At 34.1% G+C, this 24,471-nt stretch overlaps 5 protein-coding genes across 7 annotated transcripts; 3 read left to right on the plus strand and 2 right to left on the minus strand.

Annotated features, from left to right (window-relative positions):
- The first annotated feature begins 167 nt into the window (after positions 1 to 167).
- Pgap5 (Per1-like protein PGAP5) lies at positions 168 to 4,032 on the plus strand. The gene is made up of 9 exons (XM_083054162.1): positions 168 to 457; positions 555 to 700; positions 773 to 843; positions 931 to 1,071; positions 1,524 to 1,691; positions 1,766 to 1,851; positions 1,987 to 2,109; positions 2,728 to 2,868; positions 3,228 to 4,032. The coding sequence occupies exons 1-9, from the start codon at positions 347 to 349 to the stop codon at positions 3,387 to 3,389; spliced, it is 1,149 nt and encodes a 382-aa protein (XP_082910288.1). The 5' UTR covers positions 168 to 346; the 3' UTR covers positions 3,390 to 4,032.
- Positions 4,033 to 4,404: 372 nt separating this feature from the next.
- On the minus strand, positions 4,405 to 10,264 carry Tm9sf4 (transmembrane 9 superfamily protein member 4). Its single transcript, XM_083054161.1, has 10 exons — positions 10,067 to 10,264; positions 9,213 to 9,463; positions 8,954 to 9,100; positions 8,716 to 8,871; positions 8,231 to 8,505; positions 7,166 to 7,384; positions 6,854 to 7,011; positions 5,872 to 6,131; positions 5,526 to 5,709; positions 4,405 to 5,153 (listed from the first exon to the last, which is right to left on the minus strand). Exons 1-10 carry the CDS (start codon positions 10,067 to 10,069, stop codon positions 4,914 to 4,916), a joined length of 1,893 nt encoding a protein of 630 aa, XP_082910287.1. The 5' UTR covers positions 10,070 to 10,264; the 3' UTR covers positions 4,405 to 4,913.
- A 1,412-nt stretch (positions 10,265 to 11,676) lies between these two features.
- LOC145945066 (neuroguidin) lies at positions 11,677 to 16,417 on the plus strand. 2 transcript variants are annotated; one of them, XM_083053899.1, is made up of 4 exons: positions 11,677 to 11,822; positions 12,740 to 13,280; positions 13,876 to 14,217; positions 14,299 to 16,417. In XM_083053899.1, exons 1-4 carry the CDS (start codon positions 11,814 to 11,816, stop codon positions 14,322 to 14,324), a joined length of 918 nt encoding a protein of 305 aa, XP_082910025.1. In that variant the 5' UTR covers positions 11,677 to 11,813; the 3' UTR covers positions 14,325 to 16,417. The 2 variants fall into 2 exon arrangements, with proteins under 2 accessions (XP_082910025.1, XP_082910026.1); XM_083053900.1 differs by lacking the exon at positions 11,677 to 11,822 and adding an exon at positions 12,101 to 12,508.
- Positions 16,418 to 19,450: 3,033 nt separating this feature from the next.
- LOC145945467 (THAP domain-containing protein 6-like) lies at positions 19,451 to 21,909 on the minus strand. 2 transcript variants are annotated; one of them, XM_083054508.1, is made up of 7 exons: positions 21,719 to 21,909; positions 21,393 to 21,600; positions 21,000 to 21,165; positions 20,749 to 20,830; positions 20,572 to 20,643; positions 20,344 to 20,476; positions 19,451 to 20,150 (listed from the first exon to the last, which is right to left on the minus strand). In XM_083054508.1, exons 2-7 carry the CDS (start codon positions 21,497 to 21,499, stop codon positions 20,123 to 20,125), a joined length of 588 nt encoding a protein of 195 aa, XP_082910634.1. In that variant the 5' UTR covers positions 21,500 to 21,600; positions 21,719 to 21,909; the 3' UTR covers positions 19,451 to 20,122. The 2 variants fall into 2 exon arrangements, with proteins under 2 accessions (XP_082910634.1, XP_082910633.1); XM_083054507.1 differs by having other exon boundaries at positions 19,451 to 20,476.
- Positions 21,910 to 22,218: 309 nt separating this feature from the next.
- On the plus strand, positions 22,219 to 24,181 carry LOC145945720 (transmembrane protein 64). The gene is made up of 4 exons (XM_083054865.1): positions 22,219 to 22,565; positions 22,657 to 23,250; positions 23,415 to 23,576; positions 23,657 to 24,181. Exons 2-4 carry the CDS (start codon positions 22,723 to 22,725, stop codon positions 23,819 to 23,821), a joined length of 855 nt encoding a protein of 284 aa, XP_082910991.1. The 5' UTR covers positions 22,219 to 22,565; positions 22,657 to 22,722; the 3' UTR covers positions 23,822 to 24,181.
- The last annotated feature ends 290 nt before the right edge of the window (positions 24,182 to 24,471 follow it).

Below are 24,471 nucleotides of genomic sequence, written 5' to 3' on the forward strand. Positions count from 1 at the left end.
ATTTATTTAATAATAATTTCATAAAATTATATTATAAAAATTGATATTAAATATTTATCTGATAAATATTTTGCAATAATGTTTGATTTGACAAATTATTAAAGTAAAACATTTTGTGTTAACAAAAAAAAATCTGAAAAAGGAAATGGGGCCCCTGGTGTCCTATGCACGATCATGTAAAGTCAAGTAGAGTCAAAAAGGATCAGGCTAGGTTAAGCTGTGGAGTTCTTTACACTTGTGCATTGTTTACATTACAAAAAAATGGATAGAAAAGTGACGTAATTAGGAATTAATTGATATTAGAGATTTAATATATAATTTTGCTCAATCGTATAGAGTTTCAAAAATGTTACATCTTGGGAAATTTCTTCCCAAAACACTTTTCACTGTAATTTTAGCATTAATATTTATACTATTTTTCTGTGAATATCTTATATATTATGTAGTGCTTATACAGGTGAGTGTCTAATTCCTTTACATTAAATATGTATGTAAATAATATGAACAGATCTGTCTTAAGATGAGGTTGAAAAATTCTGATCTGGTTCTTCTAGTGTCAATGGCCTGCTTTAAACCCTCAAAAGGAAGACCTTGCTCTAGATACAGAAACAACGACTGACAAGCCTGTCAAAGCAATGTTCATCGCAGACACTCATTTATTAGGTCCCAGAGAGGGTCACTGGTTCGATAAATTACGTAGGTCTGTATTTCTCAAATTATATACCAAGAATATATTGTGTTTTTTTTTGTATATTTATAATTATTATTCCAGAGAATGGCAAATGTACAGAGTATTCCAAACCATGATGACGCTACAGAGGCCAGAGGTGGTTTTTGTGTTAGGTACATATATATAATATTATTAATATTTATATTCTTCTTCAAAAGAATTTTTCCTTTATATTCTTTTATTTGTAATATAATTTTCAGGTGACGTCTTTGATGAGGGACAATGGTGCAGCGCCACAGAATTCGAGAACTATATACGGAGATTCCATTCCCTATTTTATGTACCCAAGGGCACGCGTCTCTATGTCGTTGCTGGGAATCACGATATGGGATTTCATTATGGTACAGTAAAAAATCTAAATTAATTTATATAATATATAAATTAAATTATGATATAATTCTATTAATCTTTTATAATTATAATAATCATTCATAATTAAAAATTTATATTAGATAAAATAAATTTATTATTATATATATAAATATTTAATTATTAGTTATTATGAATAAAATTAAATTTAATTAAATTAATAATTAAAAATTTATTATTGTTTAAATATAATAACAATAATTTAAGAGGAAAATGTATGAATAATAACAAGATATAAATTTGAAGGATAATTGGAGATTATATATTCTTATTCTATATTATCTCAATAAATGACAAAATAATCTTTGTTTTGCAAAAAATATTAAAAATATTTAAATTATTTAATTATTAAATATATATTATAATTTAATTATTTAATTTATTAAAAAATATTTTTAATCGTGTTTTTTTCTTTAATTTTTAGCAATCACGCCGTATCGTAATCAACGCTTCATTAACGACTTGAAGAGTCCGAGTGTGCGGCGACTGAGTATAAGGGACAATCATTTCGTGTTGATCAACAGCATGGCGTTGGAAGGAGATGGCTGTTTTTTGTGCCGACCGACTGAGATCGCGGTGAATAAGATAGCCAGTGAGCTCGCGTACTAGCCAAAGATCCTTGTAATTGATTAATCGCTATATAAATCTCCGCATATTGCATTACAGAGGATCTGAAATGTGCGAGAAAGATGAGCAACGATTGTCGCAATGCGAGCGCAATTTCCAGATATAGTAGGCCTATATTGTTGCAAGTTAGTTACGTTACATGTATATTAATTTATATCTTAATTTTACAAATAATACACAAAAGAATTTTTTAAAAAAACTCTAAGACTAATCTAAAGCGAAAAAGCAGAGAGTGATATCATTCTCTTTTTTTTTTCTAGCATTATCCGATGTATCGAGAATCGGACGAGATCTGCAACGAATTGGATCAGGCTCCGGATGAAATAAAGGCCATCAAGTTTAGGGAACGATGGGAATGTTTGTCGAAGGAAGCCTCGGAACAAGTACATATTGTCTGACAATTTTTTATAGATTGCATCATTTGGCAATATTAATGCGAAATTTGATTCCTTTTCAAACTTGCTTTTATCGAATCAATTTACTTCATTTTTTAAATTCATCATTATTTTGGTTTTGAAGTAGCTACATTTTAATAAATGTTATGTGATTACTTCTATATTTTATCTATTGATGAAGATACCAAAATTTAACTATAAAAATATACCTCTCTTTATTTATAAAATACAATTTATATATGTACAGTATATTTAAATATTACATTTAATTTCTATTAAAATTAATTTTTATTAATTAAATAATTTTAACTTTATAATATATAATTGATAACATTTAAATAAATATATCAATTATTTATATATCATCAGTATTAATCTAATATTAAATTTTTTGATCTCGATAACAATTTTTTTTATCTTTAAAAAAATATCATTTAAATGTGAATTTTTATTCTAGAATTCCTTTTAGAATTTAATTTTTATAATTAATTTAAAAAATTTTTAATATTAAAATTACCTTATTAATTCTTATATATATTTTTATTTTGTAAATTATTTATATATTTTTTACTTTGAATAAAATCGTAATACGATTGTTTCAATCAGCTTCTAGATATCTTGAATCCGCGACTAATTGTTGCTGGTCACACTCATCACGGCTGCAGAAGAATACATCGGGATGACATTTTAGAATTCACGATCCCGTCCTTCAGCTGGCGCAACAAGGTCAATCCTTCTCTCCTGATGGTAAATCTCGACTCTCGACTCTCTTTCGACGTTAACTCATTAGTGGCCAATGTCTCTTTTAAATCAAGATTTTTGCATAATTCTGATATAATTTTATGAAATAAAGAAATAGAAACTTTATCTTCCCAAAAAAAATTTTTAATATACATAATATTTCTTAAACTCATCTTATTTCCATTATATTCTTATCTATTTGTATGACGATTCTAGTATTTCAATTTTTGAAATCTTGAGAGAAAAGAGAAACAATGAAAATTTTTAATTGAAAATTTTTATATTACAAAATTGTGTGACCTTCAATGGGTTAATTATCCCTATTTGCAACACGGAATATATATCTGCGAATGTTTTTATTCCAGGGTACTTTCACTCCAAGCAATTATTCTGTTTCAAAGTGTTACATGCCCGTGGAATCTACTGTGATTACTATTTATAAGGTCAGCCTCACATGCGTACTGATATATTTGATTATAAAACTCAGACCGAGGAGGCATACGTATTCTCGCTTAAAGATGCCTTGAGTGATAACTTTTCTGTCACGATAAATTCAATTGTGATGTTAAAACGCGAGCGAGCATATAATAATTCTATATACAATGCGATTTATAGAGGCTATAATTCTTAAAATGATCAAGACAAATCTGTATACATCTTTCATACACGCTATCATTTGCATATTATTTACATTAGTAATTGTATAAAATACTTTGTGATATATAATATATATATAATAATTTGTAACGATAATCATTTCGATGTACATAGAATTCTACTACGAAAAACACACAAGATACGTTTACTAAAAAATTATATATATATATATATATATATATATATATATATATATATATATATTAATAAGTATTGAGTTTTATATAAATGTCACAAAAAAATTTCGAATTAAAAATCGAAGTCCAACGAGAAATTAAACGCTCAAAATTTCCGACAATATGACATCTAAAAACTAAGGAATGAAAACGTAATTGTATAGACCGATTGCGAATGTAAAGTAAATACACAAACTTTGTATCATTATCCTCACTCACTTGTATATATGTGATTAGATTATTGTACATACAACAACGATCGGCCGAAACAACTGCAAAACTGCATGTAATATATACTTACTTAAAAAAAAAAAAAAAAAAAAAGAAGAAACGAAAACACTTTAGACTGGCTCATTCATTATAGGCTATATAATACTTTCGCACATTAACTGTCACTAATATCACATTACTTGAATATTTTTACACAGTTGTGTGTGCTTATTCTCCCTCGTCGAGACAAGGAACGATATTGATATAGCCAACATTCTGTTTATGAATTTTATAGATTTTTCTCACATGCGGAGCTGTGTGTCGTAAATCTCGTAAGTACTTACAGAGGAAATCGCGCGACTAAAAGTCAAATAAAATAAATATATGTCGTACAATGGAAGCTTCACATTCTCCCATTCCTTATTCGCGCAGCCATCTTTCACGAAGATCAAATAAATTTACTTTTACAGGAAAAGGTAAATAATAAGACGAAAAAAAATTCTTTTTTCAAAAAATTCTAAAAAAAAAAAAACTATTATTTCTATTTTAAAATAATAATAAAAAAAGAAATACGTCAAAGATATAAAACACATTTTTTTCCTCCTTATAAATGTATTAATTTTAAATATATATTTCTCTTTTTCTCGCTGCTCTTCACAATTTTCATATTCGCGAGTTTACATGCACGACGTAAACTCAACAGCGAATAAGCAGCTTCCACTGCACTCACGATAACGGACGCAACGATAAACAGAAAATAGAATCCTTATATCGACACATCAAATATTCATATTCATTTCAGTCATAAAATCTTATATGCAAATATTTGCAGTTTCGAAACTCCGTGGAAGATGTAGATGCATCCACACTTATTTCACTTATATTGTTTCTATACAAAAACTTAAGCCCTTTATCTCTTTCTCTCTTCTCGCTCTCTCATTCTCTCTCTTAATTAAATTAAAACTCTAAATTTATTCACTCGCATCACTCTACTAGTGATAACTTTGACTAGTCTATCTTGACAGCCGCGTAAATCTTCCTGATGAAAGCGTACGCGGCGAAGAAACCGATCGTACCGGTCAATAGCCAGAATGTGAGGACCATCAGCGCAGTGTAGCCGAAGTACATGAGGGTTGGCACCAGCTCGGTAATCTCCAGTTTCGTGACGAAGTAAAAGACGGAGTAAGCCAACACGTAGACCGCCGATCCGCCGCTCACGATGAAGCTCCGCCACCACCACCTATAGTCCTGCAGACAGAACGTTAAAATGTAGAAATCGGAAATATTACAGAAGATATATTTTTTTAAAACTCAGAAAAAGGAATGTACTGTCAAACTGCAAAGTATAGAATTAAAGTATCAACTATAGTCACACTTTACCTCTCTTTAAAGAGAAAAGATACAAAATATCAAATAAAAAATATAAAAAATATTATAATATTAATATAATATATAATATTAAATATTAATATAATATATAATATTAAATATTAATATAATATATAATATAAATATTATATATTATATTAATATAATATTAATATTTATTAATATAAAAATATTATAAAAATAAGTCAAAGAAAAAAACGCCTTCTTAATCATCTCTTTTGTTGTACTTACTTCTCCGCATAACTGGAAGTAGACCATGACTATCGATATCTGCGAGCACGAAATTATAAGGATGCAGAAAACGAGAAATAGAAATCCAAAGAGGTAGTAGAATTGATTTTCCCACAGCGCAGTCAAAATGAAAAAGAGTTCTATGAATACAGCGCCAAACGGCAAGATTCCAGCCATTAAAGTGCTGCAAAATAGGAAAATTTATTAATAATTATATTGAGAGAGACTTAACGTGATATATTAATGAATGTAAATTTAGATATATATATATATATATATATATATATATAAATGGAGCAAAATTAAAGTAAAAGTGTATTAAAGCCTTTCTTTTTTTTAAACTCACCATAATATTGGATTCATATACCATAGCTGATCAGGAACTTGTCTAGGGATTTGATTCGTCCTAACTGGATGCGTGAAGGGCTGTTTACGGTAGCCGAAGAAGTAGCCGAGATAGACGAGAGGCAGCGAGATGCCGAACCAGAGGCATAGCAGGGCTACCATGGTGGTAAAGGGAACCGCGCCAGAACTGTGTTTTCCCCATATAAAGAAATTCAGGAAGAAGCACGTCGTAAAGACTATACCAGGATAGAACGTCGCCGTCTGGAATACAATATCGATTTTTAGAAAACGAAACATTGCTCGTAGAAACTACAATACTTCACTTCGTTATTAATTACAGAGGATTAGAGGAAAATTAATTATATATAGAAAAATAGCGCTATAATTATTAATATGAATATATTACATGAGAATATACGGGGTATTTTATTTTTTATATATAAAAAACATTGCGTTTTAGAAAATGTTTCGAACAAAAGTTGTTTGGTTTTGAGGGAAGAGAAATTATTAATCTTAAATTTTAACTAAGGTCCCTTTTCAAGATTATTTAAAGATGAACTTAGTTTTTTAAATAAACTCACACTAATTTTTTTTTAATATAAATATATTCCTCACAAAATTCGATATAAAAATTATAAAGGTAAAATGTGGCCAAAAAGTGAATAATTTACAAAATATTTTGTACTTTAATTTGACATAATTTTACGTAAACTATAAAATATTCGATAATCTTATCTCAATATTTTATGCATAAAATGAGGAATCGATTAGTGTAAAAAAACACAGTTTTTATAAGAAAATAAATAAAAATAGGTTGTTAGTTGCAAATTACATACTTCGGTTGACCTTCAAGGATCTTGAAAAATTACCTTAAAACTCAAGATTATTACAACTTCTTTCCCTTTCAAAATCAACACAACTTTTATTTTCTAAAACGTGGTTTTTTTTCATATATTTAAATATATATGTTCATTAAATTTTACCAGTAGAGCGGCTCTTCTCCATTCCCGACCTCGCATCGTCTTGTAGAGTCGCGCCGAGAAATAGCCGGCGATCAAGCCGGAAAATACGTACAAAAATATCGCACAAGTGCCCAAGGCTCCTCGACTCGCCGGCGACAGCATCCCCAGCATCGCGAAGACTGCAGAGAGAGAAACAGATGGAAAATATAATAATAATAATATAATAATAATAAATATAATAATAAATATAATAAATATAATAATAAAATATAATAATAATAATAATAATTGTCGCATATTCTATATATTAAAAATTTAATAACGTGCTCCTACATATTGTGATCAGAGCCATGAAGAAGATCTGGATGCCGCTACCGATCACGGCGGCGAATAAGCGCGAGTTAGTCGGCGGTCGAAACACGTCTCCGTGGACCAGCTTCCAACCAGTCTCCTCGATGGTTTCATCCAGACCAGCTAGACTGTCGCTCTCGCCCGCGTTATAACGAGCGATGTCCCTTCTAAGCGTCCTCACCATGATCATCGTCAGGATTCCTGCACGATTAATATGAAAAATTAATAAACAATTAACATACATTCTGAAACATATATATTATTATTTTTAAATTCTTTATTAGTATTAAATTCTTTTGATTAAGTATATCTTGTTTCTTGAAAATCACATTTTATATACAACAATCCAATTCCACTAATTTGTGAATTATTAAATTAAAGTTAATGCTTACGTTAATATATAATATGATATACAGAAATATACAAATGTTTGGAAATATAGCAGAAAAATTTGTGTGCAAACCATGTAACGAAATATATATATTTGATAGTTTTATATAAGAATTTTAAAGCTTCTTGCCAAATCAACAATGAGATAAAGTATCTTACAAGTAGTTCGAATTTGTTTGCATGATTTTAAATTCTTTATAATTATTTTAAAAAAAAAAGAAGTACATTCCAAGCATATTCAAATATATTCGAATTTTTTACAAGTACTTTGAGAAATTTTATATTATATGTGTGGATGTGAAGCAAATATTATAAATAGATCTTTTTATCTTAGAATTTTAGTATTACTTGTAAAAGATTCGATTCTTTATTCTCTATTATCTTTCTTTAGATAGAAAGATACTTAGAAATGCTATTTCGAATCTTGCAGGTACTCAATCTAAAAAATTCGAATAAAACTGTTCTAAATTTAATGTTACAAGTAATCGAACTTATATTTCATATATATATATATATATATATATATATATATATATACAATATGTGAAATATTATTTCTCTTATGAATATTATTCGAATTTTAGAAAATGAAACTGTTAGATTCGATTCGGATTTTTAAGAACATATTCTAAATTCGATCCTATGTAATTGTATTACCAGACAGGAAGAAGACGACGATGAGAGAATTGATGATCGAGAACCAATGAATCTCAACATCGCTCATGCCTAGATACACGTCCCATCTGCTGGCCCAGCTCACGTCCGATTGTTTCCACTCCACCGAATATAGGAAGAGAAGACGCGTGCCTTTGGGATTGACGAATTGAGGGCTCGCTTCATTCGGTACCATGCAAACATTCCCGTCGAACTTCAACTGAGATGTGTCGATGGATCGAGTTTCCACTTCGAATCCGACTACTCGAAATTCATCCCTAAATTCGTCAACAAATAAATGTAAAATGAGAAATCTTTTATTTACTTACTCTCTCTCTATGCTTTTATTTCTTATTTTTTTAAATCTTGATTTAATCCACTTCAACTATTAAATCTCCTCGATTTAGTTTTAACTCTTGTATATTTAAATATGTTTAAAATTGAATTATATATAGAGAGAGAGAGCTGTATATAGAATGGATACTAACTCGCCATGTTTATGATAGCTTAATACTAGCTTCAGATAATTGTTGATGTACACTTGATCATTCATCGTTCCACCCAGACGATATCCTTGATAAACGACTACATTATTTGTGTCTTTTTGTTTCTTTCTAGTAGCTGCCGGTAGATTGTCTATTAATCTGAAAAAGAAAATACAGATTTAGTAGAGACAAGCAAAGTATTTTTTTTAAATATATATATATAACAATAAAATGCCCTAACAGATGAACAAAATATTCGTGCTGGACCATCTGGATAACATGCTGGGAACTAGCCTCGTCCCAGGTCATCAAGTTGGATGACTCATGGCACAGCAACTTACAACTGATATCTTCTTCCATTACGACCTCGTATGGAGTATTCACTATCCTGAAGAGAAAATGGAGATAGAAATAATTAAAATTACATATCGATAACAATGAAAGTTGAAGAATTATTTTTATAAAAAGAGGATTAAAAAATAAATAGTATCGAGCTGTACCTGTCACCTCGCAGCACCTCCCCCAAATTTTCCGATTTGTAAATAAAGATCTCTTTCTTAGGTCTGCAAAAGGGAAGGGAGTAATACTCGTACGGCAACTGCGTATGGATGCTGGTCATTTTGACAGCTTTGACGTCGATCTTCTGGCCCTTCTTGAACTCCACTGGAGCCACTCCGGGCACATAGAAGCCATTGGTCTCTATTAAGAGGGATATTACCACTAATACAGCGCCATTCCTCTGTAATCTTCCCTGTATCGACAAATTTAATTGATTAAGTTAAAGTAAGACTGTTATAACATTGCAAGATATTATATCGAGATTAGACTGGCAAAGTTTGTGAGAGAAGTAGAAAAAAATTGTATAAAAAAGAGACAGTATTCGCTTATGCAACAAGTGCTTCAATGTAACAACTCTCTTTGCCAGTAGACTGTTGTCAGCCGATGTGTACTTTTTATCATCGTTTTTATTTATTTTTTTTCTTTTTTAATTTACAACAGATCTCTCCTTGCGACACACAGAAGCAATTGCATAAACACAACATGTACACATACACACACACACACACACGTTCAATTTGTATGTATGCCACATAGTTTCGGGGACGGGGACCCGTATATACGATCGAAAGACAGAGGAGAAGAAAGGAAGAGGAACACGATAAGGCCCAGGAGACGATGTCGATGAATCGCGCTGTCAGATCCGCGTTTGACAAACGAAATGAGAGGAAAAAAGACCGCGCGAGGTTGTGTCATAATTTTTGCGTGGCCCGATACGCGTCAATTAATTAACATTATTTGAAAATCGCGAAACGGGGAAAATTCTCGCGGAGAGACCGGCGAGAATCGCACTTACCATTATATACGATTATTCGTATCGTTACTTTTCACGAAGACGCGTCCACGCCGTCTCTGTCTATCTCTCTCTCTCTCTCTCTCTCTCCTTCTCACTCTTTCTTATACAGGCTCGCCCTCGAGCTCTCGTCACCACCTCACCAAACTCGCCCACCACGATATCACGTCGGGACGTCGGGACGGTGTTGATAGACAGGCTATTCTTCTCGCGCATGCACGCCCCGAGAGGTAGGACTTTTCGACGCATGCGCAGTAGCGCGGCATAATAGCGTAGATATTTCGACGAAATATGTCGAAAGAAATCATTTGAAGATCTTTATCGCGAATTATATTTATATATACATTATAATTATATATTATATATATATATATATATGCATATACAATACAATAATAATATCCCATTAAAATATTATTTATATATTATTATTTTATATAATATATATATATTATTTATATATTATTTATATATTATTTATAACAATATTATTTATTATTATTATTATAATATATATATTAAATATATAATATTATATATTAAAATATAATATATTAAATATATATATACATATATATATAAATATATATATATATATAAATATATATATATATATAATAAATATTATATAAACAATAAATACTAATAATAATTGCAAAAATAAATAAAAGAAATAAATATTAAATATATAAATATATAAATATATTAAATATATAATAATATTAAATATATATATAATAATAATGATGATGATGATGATGATATGATGATGCGATGATGATGATGATGATGATATGATGATAATGATGATAATAATACACAATATAATAATAATATGTATAATAATAATAAAAAATATTATTTTGATAAGGGGGGAGGGGATAATAATAATGATAATTCTATTATTATCTTTTCTTTCCTACAAAATTGTATATATCATAAATATAAGCAACGATAACAATTATAGTTATTACAATTTTTTATACAGAAAATAATGAAAAATATCAACAATTTTTTCACGGGTTCCAAGAAACGCCGCATCGTAAGCACGTGTCTGTCCAATGCGGTCACGTGATCGCCTCGCGCACGCGCAGAATCGCCGCGCTCCGAAGCTAGCCGCGTCGGCGCGTAAACGGCGGCGCGAGAAAGTCCCTAGGTGGCGCGAGAAAGTCCCTAGACGCGCCAAAAAATCCCTAGACGGTGAAAAAATCCCTAGACTCCGCGAAACGAGGCGAAAACGCGAGAAACGTGGAGAAAAGTGAAAAAAAATCGAATTGAAAAATAATTCCGAGCGACTCCTCCGAGTTCTCTCCCCGTCTATCATTTCCAACGCGAGAGAGAAACTCTCGCCCGAGATCGACGACGACGAGCCCTTCGGCGCAAATCCCCCTTCGAAAATGGCGCCGCATGACGTCGTCGTCGCGCGAGCGGAAGTTCCGGCTCGTTGAGACCCCGAAGACGATCTTCTCGGTCGCGATCGCCGTTCGACGAGGACGGGAAAAATCCTCGGACGTCGTACGACTCCCGGCGTCGCCCGTCCGGCGACGCGACGTCACGAATCCGGGCGACTCCTCGGCGACGTTACGGACGCTCCGCTGACCAGACTTTTCCTTCGCGAAAAAATACTACCTACCCCCACCCTCGGCCCCCCCCCGAAAAGAGGAAAATATCGTCCCACGTGGGGACTCGTTTAATTACAAGTTACGTTGTTTGGATATGCGTCTGTCGGGCTGACTTTCCGCGCGGAAGGATGGTGCAGGTGAGGAACATCCCCGCGACGTGTTCGCGACCCCGTTTTCGGCGGCGCCGCGATAAATCCGGGCCGCGTAGGTCGCGTCGGGAATTTTTGATTGTTTTTTTTTCTCTCTCTCCTCTCCCTCTCGTTCTTTCCTCCACCCCCAGCCTCTCTCTCTCTCTCTCTCTCTCTCTCTCTCTCTCTCTCTCTCTCTCTCTCTCTCTCTCTCTCTCTCTCTCTCTCTCTCTCTCCCTCTCTGTCATCCATTAGTAAATAGGAAAGATGGCAGCAGATTATTGCGCTTTTTTCCCCCCGTTACTACTTTCGTTTCCCGGGGGCGGACATTTTTCCCGGGGACAGTCGCGGGAAAGTCGCCGGGGACGAGTCGTTTCTCGCGGTAAAACCCGTCGAAATCGTCCGCCGAGCGCGTTTTCGCCGCCGAAATCCGCCGCCGTCCCCGTTTTTTCAATGAAACCGCCGCGTTGACGGGAGAGCACGGGATTTTTACGCGACGCGTTTTTACACCGCGTGACCGTCGCCCGCCCCGCCGCCCCGAGCGGACAGGATTTTCTCGACGAAGAGGCCGAGTCCCGGCTGCCTCCGCCGTCTCCGCGCTTAACCTATGCGTGCGGAGATCTCGACGTAAATAAACAAGACGTCGCGCGCTCCGAATCTCTGTAATTTACTCCGGAGAATTAATCGCGATGATCGTAAGACTCGTCAAATTCATCTCATTCTCTTTCTATTTTTTTTCTCATTTTATTAATATTTTTTAAATTTGTTTCTATTTCCATAATATCGCTTTATAATTATTCCATTTTATAATTATTTTATTTTTCATTTTCTATTTTATATCATTTTATAATTAATTTATATTATTTTATAATTATTTTATAATATTTTATAATTATTTAATAATTAATTTTGATGTGCGCTTGCAGGCAATTGATGAGATGGAGCAGAGGGATCTCCCACAGGCGTTCCGCCTGCTGGGGGAGATGAACGCCAATGTTCTGCAGGTGAACCAGCTGGTGGACAACATGCTGGTGCGCGTGAAGAACGGGGAGATCTCCACGGACAAGGGCCTGAGCTTTCTGGAGATGAAGTACCACATGTTACTCTCCTATCTCATCAATCTCACCTATGTTGTGCTGAGAAAATGTTCCGGCGAGCGTATCGAGGGTGATCCGTCGATTGATCGTCTGATCGAGATCAGGACTGTCCTAGAGAAAATCCGACCGATAGATCACAAGCTCAAGTATCAAATAGATAAGCTCGTCAAGACTGCGGTGACAGGTACCGTCAACAGTGAGGATCCGAGTAATTTCAGGGCGAATCCCGACGCGCTGGTGGCCAAGCTCGACAGCGAGGACTCCGACAGCGAGTCTCAGGAGGAGGAGACAGACGGTTTCAAATCAACAACGCAGCAGTCCAGGAAATCCAACGTTTACGTGCCACCCAAACTCGCTGCGGTGCACTATGGTCGGTTCTAATAAAAATATCTCTATTCCGCATATATATACAAGGTGTCTCCATTTTAATTGACACAGTCGAATATTGATATGAAGCTATTACGAGAAAATTTTTCATTTACAACTAAGAGTTTTTAATTTACAACTAGCAGCTACATTTTTTTTTTCTTAGAAACTACTATAGCTTTTCTTTACATTAATTGATTCCTCTCATTATTTTGTGCGTAAAAGGATTGAAATAAGATCATCGAAGAATATTTCATAGCTTATGCAAAGTTACGTCAAAGTATAAAATATTTTTAAAAATTAGAATTTCATTAAAAAAAACTAGGTTGACCATAAATAATCTTAAAAAATGACTTTAGTTCAAAATTCAAGATTATAAACTTTTCTCCTTCGAAACCTTTTAACCTTTGTATGAAATATTTCCTCGTTACAGCAATATTCAACTATATTAATTGAAATGCGACACCCTACAAATATTTATTTATTAAATATGTACTAATAATTTTTTATGGGCAACTTTTTTACACATTTTCAAATTGTTTGGCCTGTCTCGGTTTAATTATATTATATAATTTATTTATAAAATAAAATTTCTCCAGATGGCGACGAAACAATGGCGGAGAAGATTCGCAAGGCCAGCGAGAGGGCTCGTAGACGTGCCGTATCGAACACAGTTCTGCGAGAATTAAAGGAGGAGTATCTGGACGCACCTGTGGAGGACAGCCAGGGTCTGGGCGAGAAGCGGGCGATTTTGGTGCACGAGGACAAACGGAAGATCGAGTACGAGGAGAACTACATGACCCGTTTGCCCGTCACCAAACAGGAGAAGCACAGGCGTCGTCAGATGACAACTCTGGGCACTCTTGGCGACGAGATCACCACTTTCGGCGAACCATCCGCCAAGAAGAGAAAAGCTCAGAGGAAGGGCAAAGCTAAAAAGAGTAAGAGATCTCTCTCGCAAAATCTAATTTGCAAAATTAGATGGATTTAGAGTGCTCAAGTGGCGAAATTTATCATTGCAGGTTTCAAGAAAAAGCGGTATCATTAAGAAACGACTTCAGGACTTTGACGAGACCTGGAGTTTCATACAGCATTAATGGTTAAGGTAAAAGGCAAAAAAAAAAAAAAAATAAATTTATTCGATTTCTTCTTCGAAACAAAACAGCAGATGCCACTAATACTCGTTACTAAGTTAAGCTAAAAATAACATCGTAACGTCTAGTAATTTAAAGAAAAAAAAGGGGGGGGGGAGACAACGTCAAGACGGTGTGGAGTAAAAATAGCACGATGGTAATTTATTACTGTATAAGACATACTAATGGTCGTGTAATTGATAATTCTAGTTAATAATGATTTTAATCTTTAACTGTTGTCTGAGAGAGATCAATTTTGATCTGTGGAGTTGAGAGAAAGAGACACGAGATTCATCGCAAAAGAAAAAAAAAAAAAAAAACGGTAATATATTCCACGTAAACGAGTGAAAAAAGAAAAATAGAAGGGTCAAACAAGATGGCACATACGAGCTTAATGGAAATTATGTGTCGTAATAGGCGTATAATACTGTATCGTAATGTTGGATCGAGTAGCGGATTAAACTGGCTCCAAGATTGAAAATTGTGAATTACACGTAAAAGTTGGGAAGCAGAACATTTCTCTGCTTTATTTTGAAATATTCTCTGGCTATATAGGGAACGAAAAAAAAAAAAGGAGAAAGAAGGGGAGGAAATCAGTAAGATATACGCATAGCAGGAGAGGAGAGGCGCGATATTGAATTAATTGTTAAACGGAAAGCGTAAAAATCACAAGACATTCACAGCGGAAGTTGGAAAACTCGAAATTAAATTTAAAAAAAAAAGGAAGAAACGAAAGAGTTTAGGACAAAAAAAAGAAGACACACTTATCTTTAGGAACTTTGCACACACAGTCGGCGCAAAACGAGTAAAAAAAAAAAAAAGAAAAAGAAAAGGAAGAAAAAAACGATATTTCGTCGATATCGCATGTCTTAGGATTTTCTCGCTGTCTTAGAGTAGTGAAGTAGTTAATAGTTTTACTATATTATATGTATGTTTCGTTTGTGTTTTTCCCCTGGTGAAACTGTTGAGGCTATTATAAATATTTGGATGTGAGTCATGTTTTTACGTTAAGTCTCATTTCTCTCTTTTTTTTTTCTTTTTATTATTATCATTACAATGTGCTTGTGCATTGTATTTATAATATATTGTATATGCGTTGTTCTTGCGTTGGATTTAAGTCGTTAAACTTATATTGATGGTAATATAAGGATTAACACGAGCGTGTCAAAATTCAAAATTGTCGTCATGTTCTCAGATTTGATTTTGATTGATTGATTGTTTGATTTCTCGGAGAGAAGAAGAGCGAGAGAGGGAGAGAGAGAGAGAGAGAGAGAAAGAGAGAAAGAGAGAGGTGAGGGGGATCCTGTCATATCTCACACACAATACGGATAATAAAAATGGACAAGATGAACGATTCAGGGCGATAATCACTTCTGCAAACTGCATATAAAATAGAATATTTGTACAATCAAACCGCGCGCATATGAAATCGCGGGGGGGTGGAGGGGGGAGAGGAGTCGCGTAATCGATCCCCCTTAGATATAGGTTGCCATTTTTTTTTTAAACATTGTTATCGTATCACAACGAGCGGGGTGGACTCTCGCGAGTGTGTGAAAAAAAATGTTCCTTTTTAAAGTAGCGAAAGAGTTGAGCGACATATATATACAATATACAGAGATATTATATATGTATATGTTGTTAGAGATGTGTATGCGTTACTGGTAGCCCACATATTGCTCACAATTCCATGCAGAAGTGAAATCCCCCTTGTTAACACGCCCCCCCCCTCGTCCCCCGCGAAAAAAATAAAGATAACTAAACTCGAACTTCGCTGCGTATGCTGGCCAAGGGCTCAACCATCCATAGATATTATATTTTTTACAGAAGTGTTCATAGATTGAGCCAACTTGGCGCGGCGCCGACGATGTGTCGCACATTATCCTCCCCCTCCCCCTCCGGCCCCTCTCACTCTTTCTCACTCTTTCTCCATCTCTCTCTCTGTCTCCGACGATATCTCTGTGAGAACGAATTAATTAAAGGAGAAAAAAAAAAAAAAAAAAAGAAAAAATGTGATAATGATTATTCATGAAATAAATAGTTAAAGAGAAACTTAAACAAAATAGCACAATCGCTGGGCATTATTTACAAAGTGCTAGCAAGCCTAATGTCAGCAGCCTTGTCGTATTTGGTATTTAAAAAAGAAAAAAAAATGACGCTCGAAGATGCCGAATTTTTCGCAGGACGGAGAGATTCCTCTTCGCTCTCCTAAAGAATCATCAGCGCGATTATACTAATACGGTATAAGTCGGTATTCGTATTTCGCAAGAAGACTGTGGAACGTCTCTGGACTTTGTTTCTCGGGAAAAAAAAATTTTGTCCTGATATTCGGCGTCCTCGTGCTTCGTTGCATAGACGATAATTTTGTGAAGCGCACTTATGATGCGACGCGAGCTACGAGCCCAAAAATAAACCAACCAAAGGAAGGATAACTCCGATATTTATTAGCGATGGGATCAAGTACAAGTAGGTTCGAATTTCTTTGCACGGTTTCGAACTCTATAATTACTTTGAAAAAAAAGTATCTTCAAATAGAACCAGAACGAGATTGGTTCGAACCTGGTTGACTTTAAAAAATAGTACTTTTAAGTAGACTGTAGAACCTGGATGAGATAGAGAGCCATTGAACTATACTACTGAAAGGATAATGGAATGATGAACACTCATATGAAAAACACTGATCCGGCCCAGAAAGATAGTTACGAACAGGTACTTTTCTTTTTCAGTTAGAGTCTAGCTAGTCTAGGATAGTCTGGCTAGTCTAGGATAGTCTAGCTACTAGACTATCCAATTTAAGTTCAGAAAACTGACAAACATGAACGAGTGCACAATAGTAAGAGTGAACGAGAGATACCTGTTTGGATACTATCTCTTTCTAAGGCTTGGCCGGTTTTTAGTCGTTCGTTATCATTCCAACTTTCTACGATTGCTTTAAAAAAATAAGAAAAATGGTACCTTTAAGCAGGCTCGAACCTGGACGAGTTAGGTTCAAATTCTCCTACAAGTACCTCGAAAAACAAGAGCAGTACTTCCAAATACATTCGAATACCTGGACGAAGTATGTTCGAATCTTTTATAAGTCCTTGTGAGAAATTGTGGATGAATGGATGTGTAAATGAAAAGAAAGTGTGGATGTGTAGCAAGTATCATAGATTTTTTTTATTAGAGTTCGAGTACTACTTGTAAAAGATTCAGAAAGTACTTATGAGTATACTATTTGCGGGTACTCGATCTAAAAAAAAGTTCGAATATAACTGTTCTAGATTCGATTACTTGGCAAGTACATGAAATATTATATCTTACTTGAGTACATATTGAACACTTGATCCCATCCCTAATCTTCACGACTCTGAAGTTTCTGAAGATTACTGCCGATATTAATATAGCGAAAAATCTTTTGCAATAGAACGAAACGTATATTCCTCCTGCAAGGCCTCAAACATTTATATTCTATATAAGCTGGATTTTTTATACGTACACACATAGACATACACATACATATATATATGTACTTTGGGCTCGCGGTTGCAAGTATGATAAGATGCGCGAAGGAGTATTCATACGATACACACATATCCACACGCAACATATAGAAGCAGCAAGGTAATAGGATTATTACATTTAATACACTACCTCAAATCAATAGAAATATGGATTTACAGTAATAAAAAAAAAATAAAAAATAAAATAAACTCCACAGCGGTCGCGCGCGCTCGCTCTGCGCTTTGTCGCGACAATTTTTATTGTTATGTATTATATATATATATTTTTTTTTGTATAACACATGTATACCGACGTTATTTTTTATGAGACCGTAAAATCTCCGCCACTTGACACTTCATCGAGAGCAATGAATTTTTATTCGTCTTAATATGGATATGAATTTCTCGCCTATCTATGATAATCCTGAGATACACGAGGATAAAGAGGGTTTCATTAATTTATTGTTGATTCTGTGTAGAAAAACATTTTAATTCCTTTGTCCATTTCACAGAAACGAAGAGAGAGACTTGATGCTGGGAAAGAAACAGAAATGCAAAGTTAGATTGCAATTTTTATTGATTTTATATTCTCCAGAAGGAAGATCCACCCTCCTTCCTGCGTGTTTCTCAGGTTTAAAAGAGAGAAGACGGACCTACAAATGTACAAATGATATATTAGAAAAGTATTGTGTGAGAGCGTTGCCGCTGCGGATTTTTAAAAAGAAGTAGTCCTTCAAATCCAACAACGCTGCCGAATGCCGAACTGAAAAAAAAAATGAAAGAAAGAAAGAAAAGTATCAAGAAGAAAAGCTATCTTTGCAGCAGAGACGAGATGATGATGATGATGATAAGGATGATGATTTATTGACTACATTCATAGTCTTTGAAGAGAGAGTACGATGTTTGATTTATATATTGGTGAATTTTTCTCTCTGTAATTTTATGTATACTAATATAAAATGACAATTCTCAACTGTGTGTGAGCGAAAGAGAGATAGAGAGAGAGAGAGATGATTGCGAGAAAGAAGAGCGAAAGAGAGTGAGAGAAAAATCAAGAGAAAGAAAGAGTGTGTGTTTACCTTGTACATTTACAAATTGTGGTTATTACGAATGAATTATGATTATTAATTATTATTATTATTATTATCACGGATTATACTATGATTATTATTATCATCATGTAGAATGCTTCTTACTGACTGAATAAAATGTTTTCAATGTCATGAAATGTCTATTGCATATTATCATATTATCATATCATTCAGTTGTATTCATTTCAATATAGCCAAAGAAATTCTTATATAAATATTAAATAAATTTTCTTAAATATATATTAAATTTTTAATATATAAATGTTTAAAAAAGTAGATTGCTTAAACGATTTAATTTTCTATTCAGGAATTTAAATATAATACTAAATTTTCGTCTCACACATTTTCATTATATCTCTATATTTGTAAAAGATAATTAGAATGAGAGTACATATATATATACAAACATCTTAATATTTTTAACGTTTCAATTATGTTTGCGACAAACTTAAAATATTTTATATATAAAATAGCATTAAAAAAATGTGCTATACTTTTCCTCCATTTCTACAACTTTCTCAATGTTTCATAAATTTATTTGAAATGTATTACAAAGTATTAAAATAAGTTTTATATATAACACAAAATTAATGAAAAATATATTTATCTCACAATGAGCTTTAAAACATATCAAAAAAAGTAAATTTTATATGTGAATATTATATATTATTAGAAAGAAGTAAAACGGAGAAAAACTTTATGTTAATCACAAATTAATAGTAAGATAAATGATGTTAAGTCGGTTCAATGTCATCTAGATGGAAAATATTCTTCTGACTTCCCGCTGATGGCTTGAAGTTATCAGTCTTGATTTATGATTCTTAACAAAATATGGTAGGCTGTCCATCTTCGTTTCCTAGATGACTAGACTTGGGAAACATTCGGTCCAAAAATCTATATCTTTTGCGAGGACTAGGCAGTGACATATTAATATACCAGGTTCTCTTTGTACATAGTCTGTATTTTTCCTGCTCGATCAGTCAGAGGCTGTATAAATATGTTCTAAAGGCAACATGAAGAAATCAATGCTGATCCGCAGCCTCTTTCTGCTGATCATCAATTCTATTTTAATTCTACTTTGCAGAGGTTTCCTCATCAGTCTAAACTGTCGGTAGCTTCCTTCCATCTGGCCTGGAGTTTGTTTTAAGTAATCTTTGATGATTTTTTTGGTCTGTGACAAAAGAGATGTCGACAATCGAATCATCTGGGTCCACATATCGCATCCTTAACTACTTAAATTTTCTATTTTTAAATCATCCAAAACAATTTTCAAGTTTGCAATTTTTTTATTTTTTTCCGAAAGTTTTCTCTGTAAAGCTTGTATTTGTTTACGTAAACGTTTAATTTCTGTAGATCTTTCTTGCCTAATTGCTTCCATATTGGAGAAATTCATGTTCCATATTCTTTCGGGTGAAATTCTTGTTTCCTTGTCCTGGGATTTTTGCATTTCTTGCAACAAGGAAAGCGATGTATTCGTTTCGTTGTCACGTACTGAATCTGCAATATAAATTGTTTATATTTTACACATAAATATTTTGCAATTATTTATCAACAAACACATAATTTTGTGATTTATGATTTATCAAACTTACGCATAACAGAAATTTGCTCAAGATTATCCTTCTTATCCATCTCTGTGCTCAAAGGCTCAGTTAAAATTGTTGCTGAAATAAATAAATTGATCAATTAAGTTTATAAAATTCACAATTTATTTACAATTTGAATTAGAAACAATATATAAAAAAGTGATTATTGTAATAATATCATACTGTTAACTGATTGTGCAGGTAACGTTTCTCTTTGATATTTCATAACTGCTTCCATATCGTCGCACAATGTATCCTCAAATATCTGTAAAAGATAGATTGAACAGAATTATAATTTTACATAATTTTCTTAAACTTGATAAAAGTATAAATTATTGTATTACATTATTTTACACATTTTATAACTCTATATTTTTATACACATTTTATTTTACATATACACACATTTTTATACAAAAGATTAAAATACTTACATGTGGAATTGCGTTTTCTCTCAATCTTACATATACCAAAGATGTGCGATCTATATATTTTTCCTTGAAATGAAGAGAACAAAGACGACTTCTGCTTGTAACAGTTTTGTCTTCAAGTTTCATTATGCTTATCCATTCTGCTCTTCTAATAGGATCGGAAGGAAATCTGCAAGTCACGATATATAATACATGTAAATTGTATGAAAAACAATATAAAGCAACCAATATTTTTTTTATATTTATAAAATATGTATATCTCTAAAATATAATAAATATTTAATATTTCTTCAAGATATAATAAGTAAAAAATCAGGAATTAATTAGAATTTGAAATTAAATTCATGAAATATTTTTTTCTGATGCAATCTATGTCAACATGACATTTATACTCACGAATGAAACGTTATTTTCATTACTTTCTCGAATTTAATTTGCGCTGCAGTTTTTCCAGTAGGATTAGCGGTATTTTTACATCCAACAGCAACGCAACGCGTAGGCATTTTATATATATTTATATATATGTACGTGTGTCACAAAAACAAATTATTTTGTTTACGTACAATGAAGATCAGCCATGCCTCAATAGCGTATATATACTTCGCTGTAATAAGAAAATAATTTCTTCTTTTATCTCTTCAATTCAATTATTATAAAGGACGATAATTTTCAAAATAAGGAATTAAACTCAAAAATTAAGAATTTTTGTACACCTTACTTACATATATTTTTAATCGATACAAAATTATTTCTCTTTATTTTTCACACACCTTGTATGTAAAATTAATATAATCTCGTATAAATATATATATTTTATATATATTTTATATCATATAAATAAAAAAAAACTAGCAAAAACGACATAAAAAATTTAGACGAGCTCGTAAAAAAACGTCCGAGCACGATGCTGGAAAGTTTGGTCAGGGTGCCGTCACATGGGGCGTAACTTGCGTAAGCGTAACCAGCGGATCGCCAATCACCGAGTTATTCCGATAGAGCTCGACGAAGGGCTCTATCGGAATAACTCGGTGATTGGCGATCCGCTGGTTACGCTTACGCAAGTTACGCCCCATGTGACGGCACCCTCAGCGTGTTACGTCATTCGCCGCGCATGCGCATTCGACGTCTGCGCAGCCGCGTCACCAATATGGCGCAGCCAATCGCGTTCGTCGTCTTTCTCTCTCTCTCTCTCTACAGGCTCATATTTCAAACGCGCAATATTCCCCTCTCACTCCGTTCGCATAATTCATGTTCATTTGCCACGCTTCCCCAACAATATTGTTTACAACAAATGGGATCGTTGACAGTATAATTTAATATATCGCGGAGAGATTACATAGATTTTTTTCTCTTATTTGCAAGCGATGATTAGCGAGAACTTTACGCGTAATTGAAATGACAATTGAACTGTACATTCATATGCATCCTTTTTTTCTCTCGACGTAGCACACATATTTTTGCGCATTTATAATAGATATGTTGCCAAATGATACGTTCGACAACCGGGAATTTAAGATCTGCCTTGTTTTTAAGACGATTCTCCACTTCCTCGACTCACGAAGTTGCGAGGTAAAAATTATCTCTTACTGTCATCAAGCTTAATCCAATTATATTTATTTCAACTGTCTTGCCTGATTCTATCCTTTCTTATTTCCCGAAGAGCGACCTGTCCAGGGATGACCGCTCGCTGAGAGACACCCAAGGACACTAGAAAGGTCGCTGAAACATGGATCAGATCATCGACATAGACGACGTCGAGGATGGGATGCGTCCCTCCAAGAGTTCATCAGCTGTCAGCTGCGTCAATTCCAACTCCATATGCTACGTCGCGATCACCATCGCGACCCTGGCCTTCCTAGGCGCCATAGTCTTCGTTTGCAGGGATTACATCAAGGTGCTCCTCCACTGGATCGAGCATCAGAACGCCTGGATGATCGCCGTCATCTTCATAGGCCTGTTCACCGTCGTCTCGTTCCCGATCGTCATCGGCTACCTCTTCCTCATCGTCGCCAGCGGCTATCTGTTCGGCGCCGTACACGGGATAGCGATCGTCATCCTCTCCGCCAATCTTGGGATAGCCATAGCTCACGTCACCCTGGGGCTCCTGTCCACTAGGCTGCCGATAGGCGCCCTCCTGCAGAGCGACACCGCCAGAGCGATACTCCGCGTCATCTCCGGCCCCCAGGCCTTCAAGATCGTCCTGTTCGCACGACTCACTCCGATTCCTTTTGGTCTGCAAAACACTATTTTTGCGGTGTGTGCATGTGCAATACAATATAAGATACTTCTATATGGTCAAGTAGCAAACTGACGTCATTAGATGTCAAAATGACGTCATAGACGTCAAAGTAACGTATTCTTGCTACCTGGGTGTACATATTATATTGTATATACTTATACAATTGTATTTGTAATTAGGTCAGCAACATAGGTGGTTTCCATTACCACATAGCGAGTGCGATAGGTTTGCTGCCAGCGCAATTGATCAACGTGTACTTGGGCAGCAGTTTGAGGTCGATGCAGGACGTCCTGGAGGATAGATCCACAGCTGCGACCGGCTACGTAGTTTTTTGTTTCCAGGTACATTTATGTAACACGTTTCTGTAAAAAACAAAAAGTTACCAAAATAATATCTCTTTCTCATCTCGTTGTTATTACAGATATTAGTGGGACTCTCCCTGATGGTTTATATCGTCCAGAAGGCGCGAAAGGAGCTTCAGTTGACGTTGTTCAAAGCCGATCTCGCATCCATGGCGAATTCTCCTCATTACATTCTTGATGGTCTGCCAGACTCCAAGATAATCCTAACGAATCTAATTGCGTAAATTTTTTTTACATTGCAATTATATAGGCAACTGCACAGATTGCTTATTACAAATGGTTGGCAAAGTCGAGTATCTCTTTTTCTTTTTTGATATTATATATTGCTACTGTTATTCTTTCTCGTTCGACTCTTGTGTCTTCTTATATGATACTTCCAGTATTTCGCTAACTTATCAGTGGTGCTTCTAAAAATCTAGGTTTTTGAATCTCGTGTTGTACATGAATCCCATTATCAGGGATATAACGTATAACAAGTCTTACCAAAGTTTTAACGTAATTTAGTCATAAATACACACCTACACACAAAGTTGAACGGAGCACATGATGTTATATCGTTGTAAACACGTATATTTTCATAAAAATCATGGACGCAGGGGAAAGTCAACACAGCTGCGAATTATGGTGTATAAAGCTTCCTCGCAATAAGAGTATACTATAATTTATATATATTACTCATACACATATATACATTTAACATTAATAATAGAGAGACTGAGAAACTTTACAGTTATACCTTTTACATGTTATCAAGCAATTATTGGTCTCTTTCAGTTCTTCAAAAAATCCATTGTTAACGTAAACCGTTAATGTTTATGCATTTGTCCGTCTCTTCTCATGCGATATACATTGCATTTGTATATTATACATATAT

This window comes from Prenolepis imparis, unplaced genomic scaffold (genome assembly GCF_030444845.1).
Source record: "Prenolepis imparis isolate NDT839.2.m4 unplaced genomic scaffold, iyPreImpa1.0 SCAF_14, whole genome shotgun sequence".
NCBI lineage: Eukaryota > Metazoa > Arthropoda > Insecta > Hymenoptera > Formicidae > Prenolepis > Prenolepis imparis.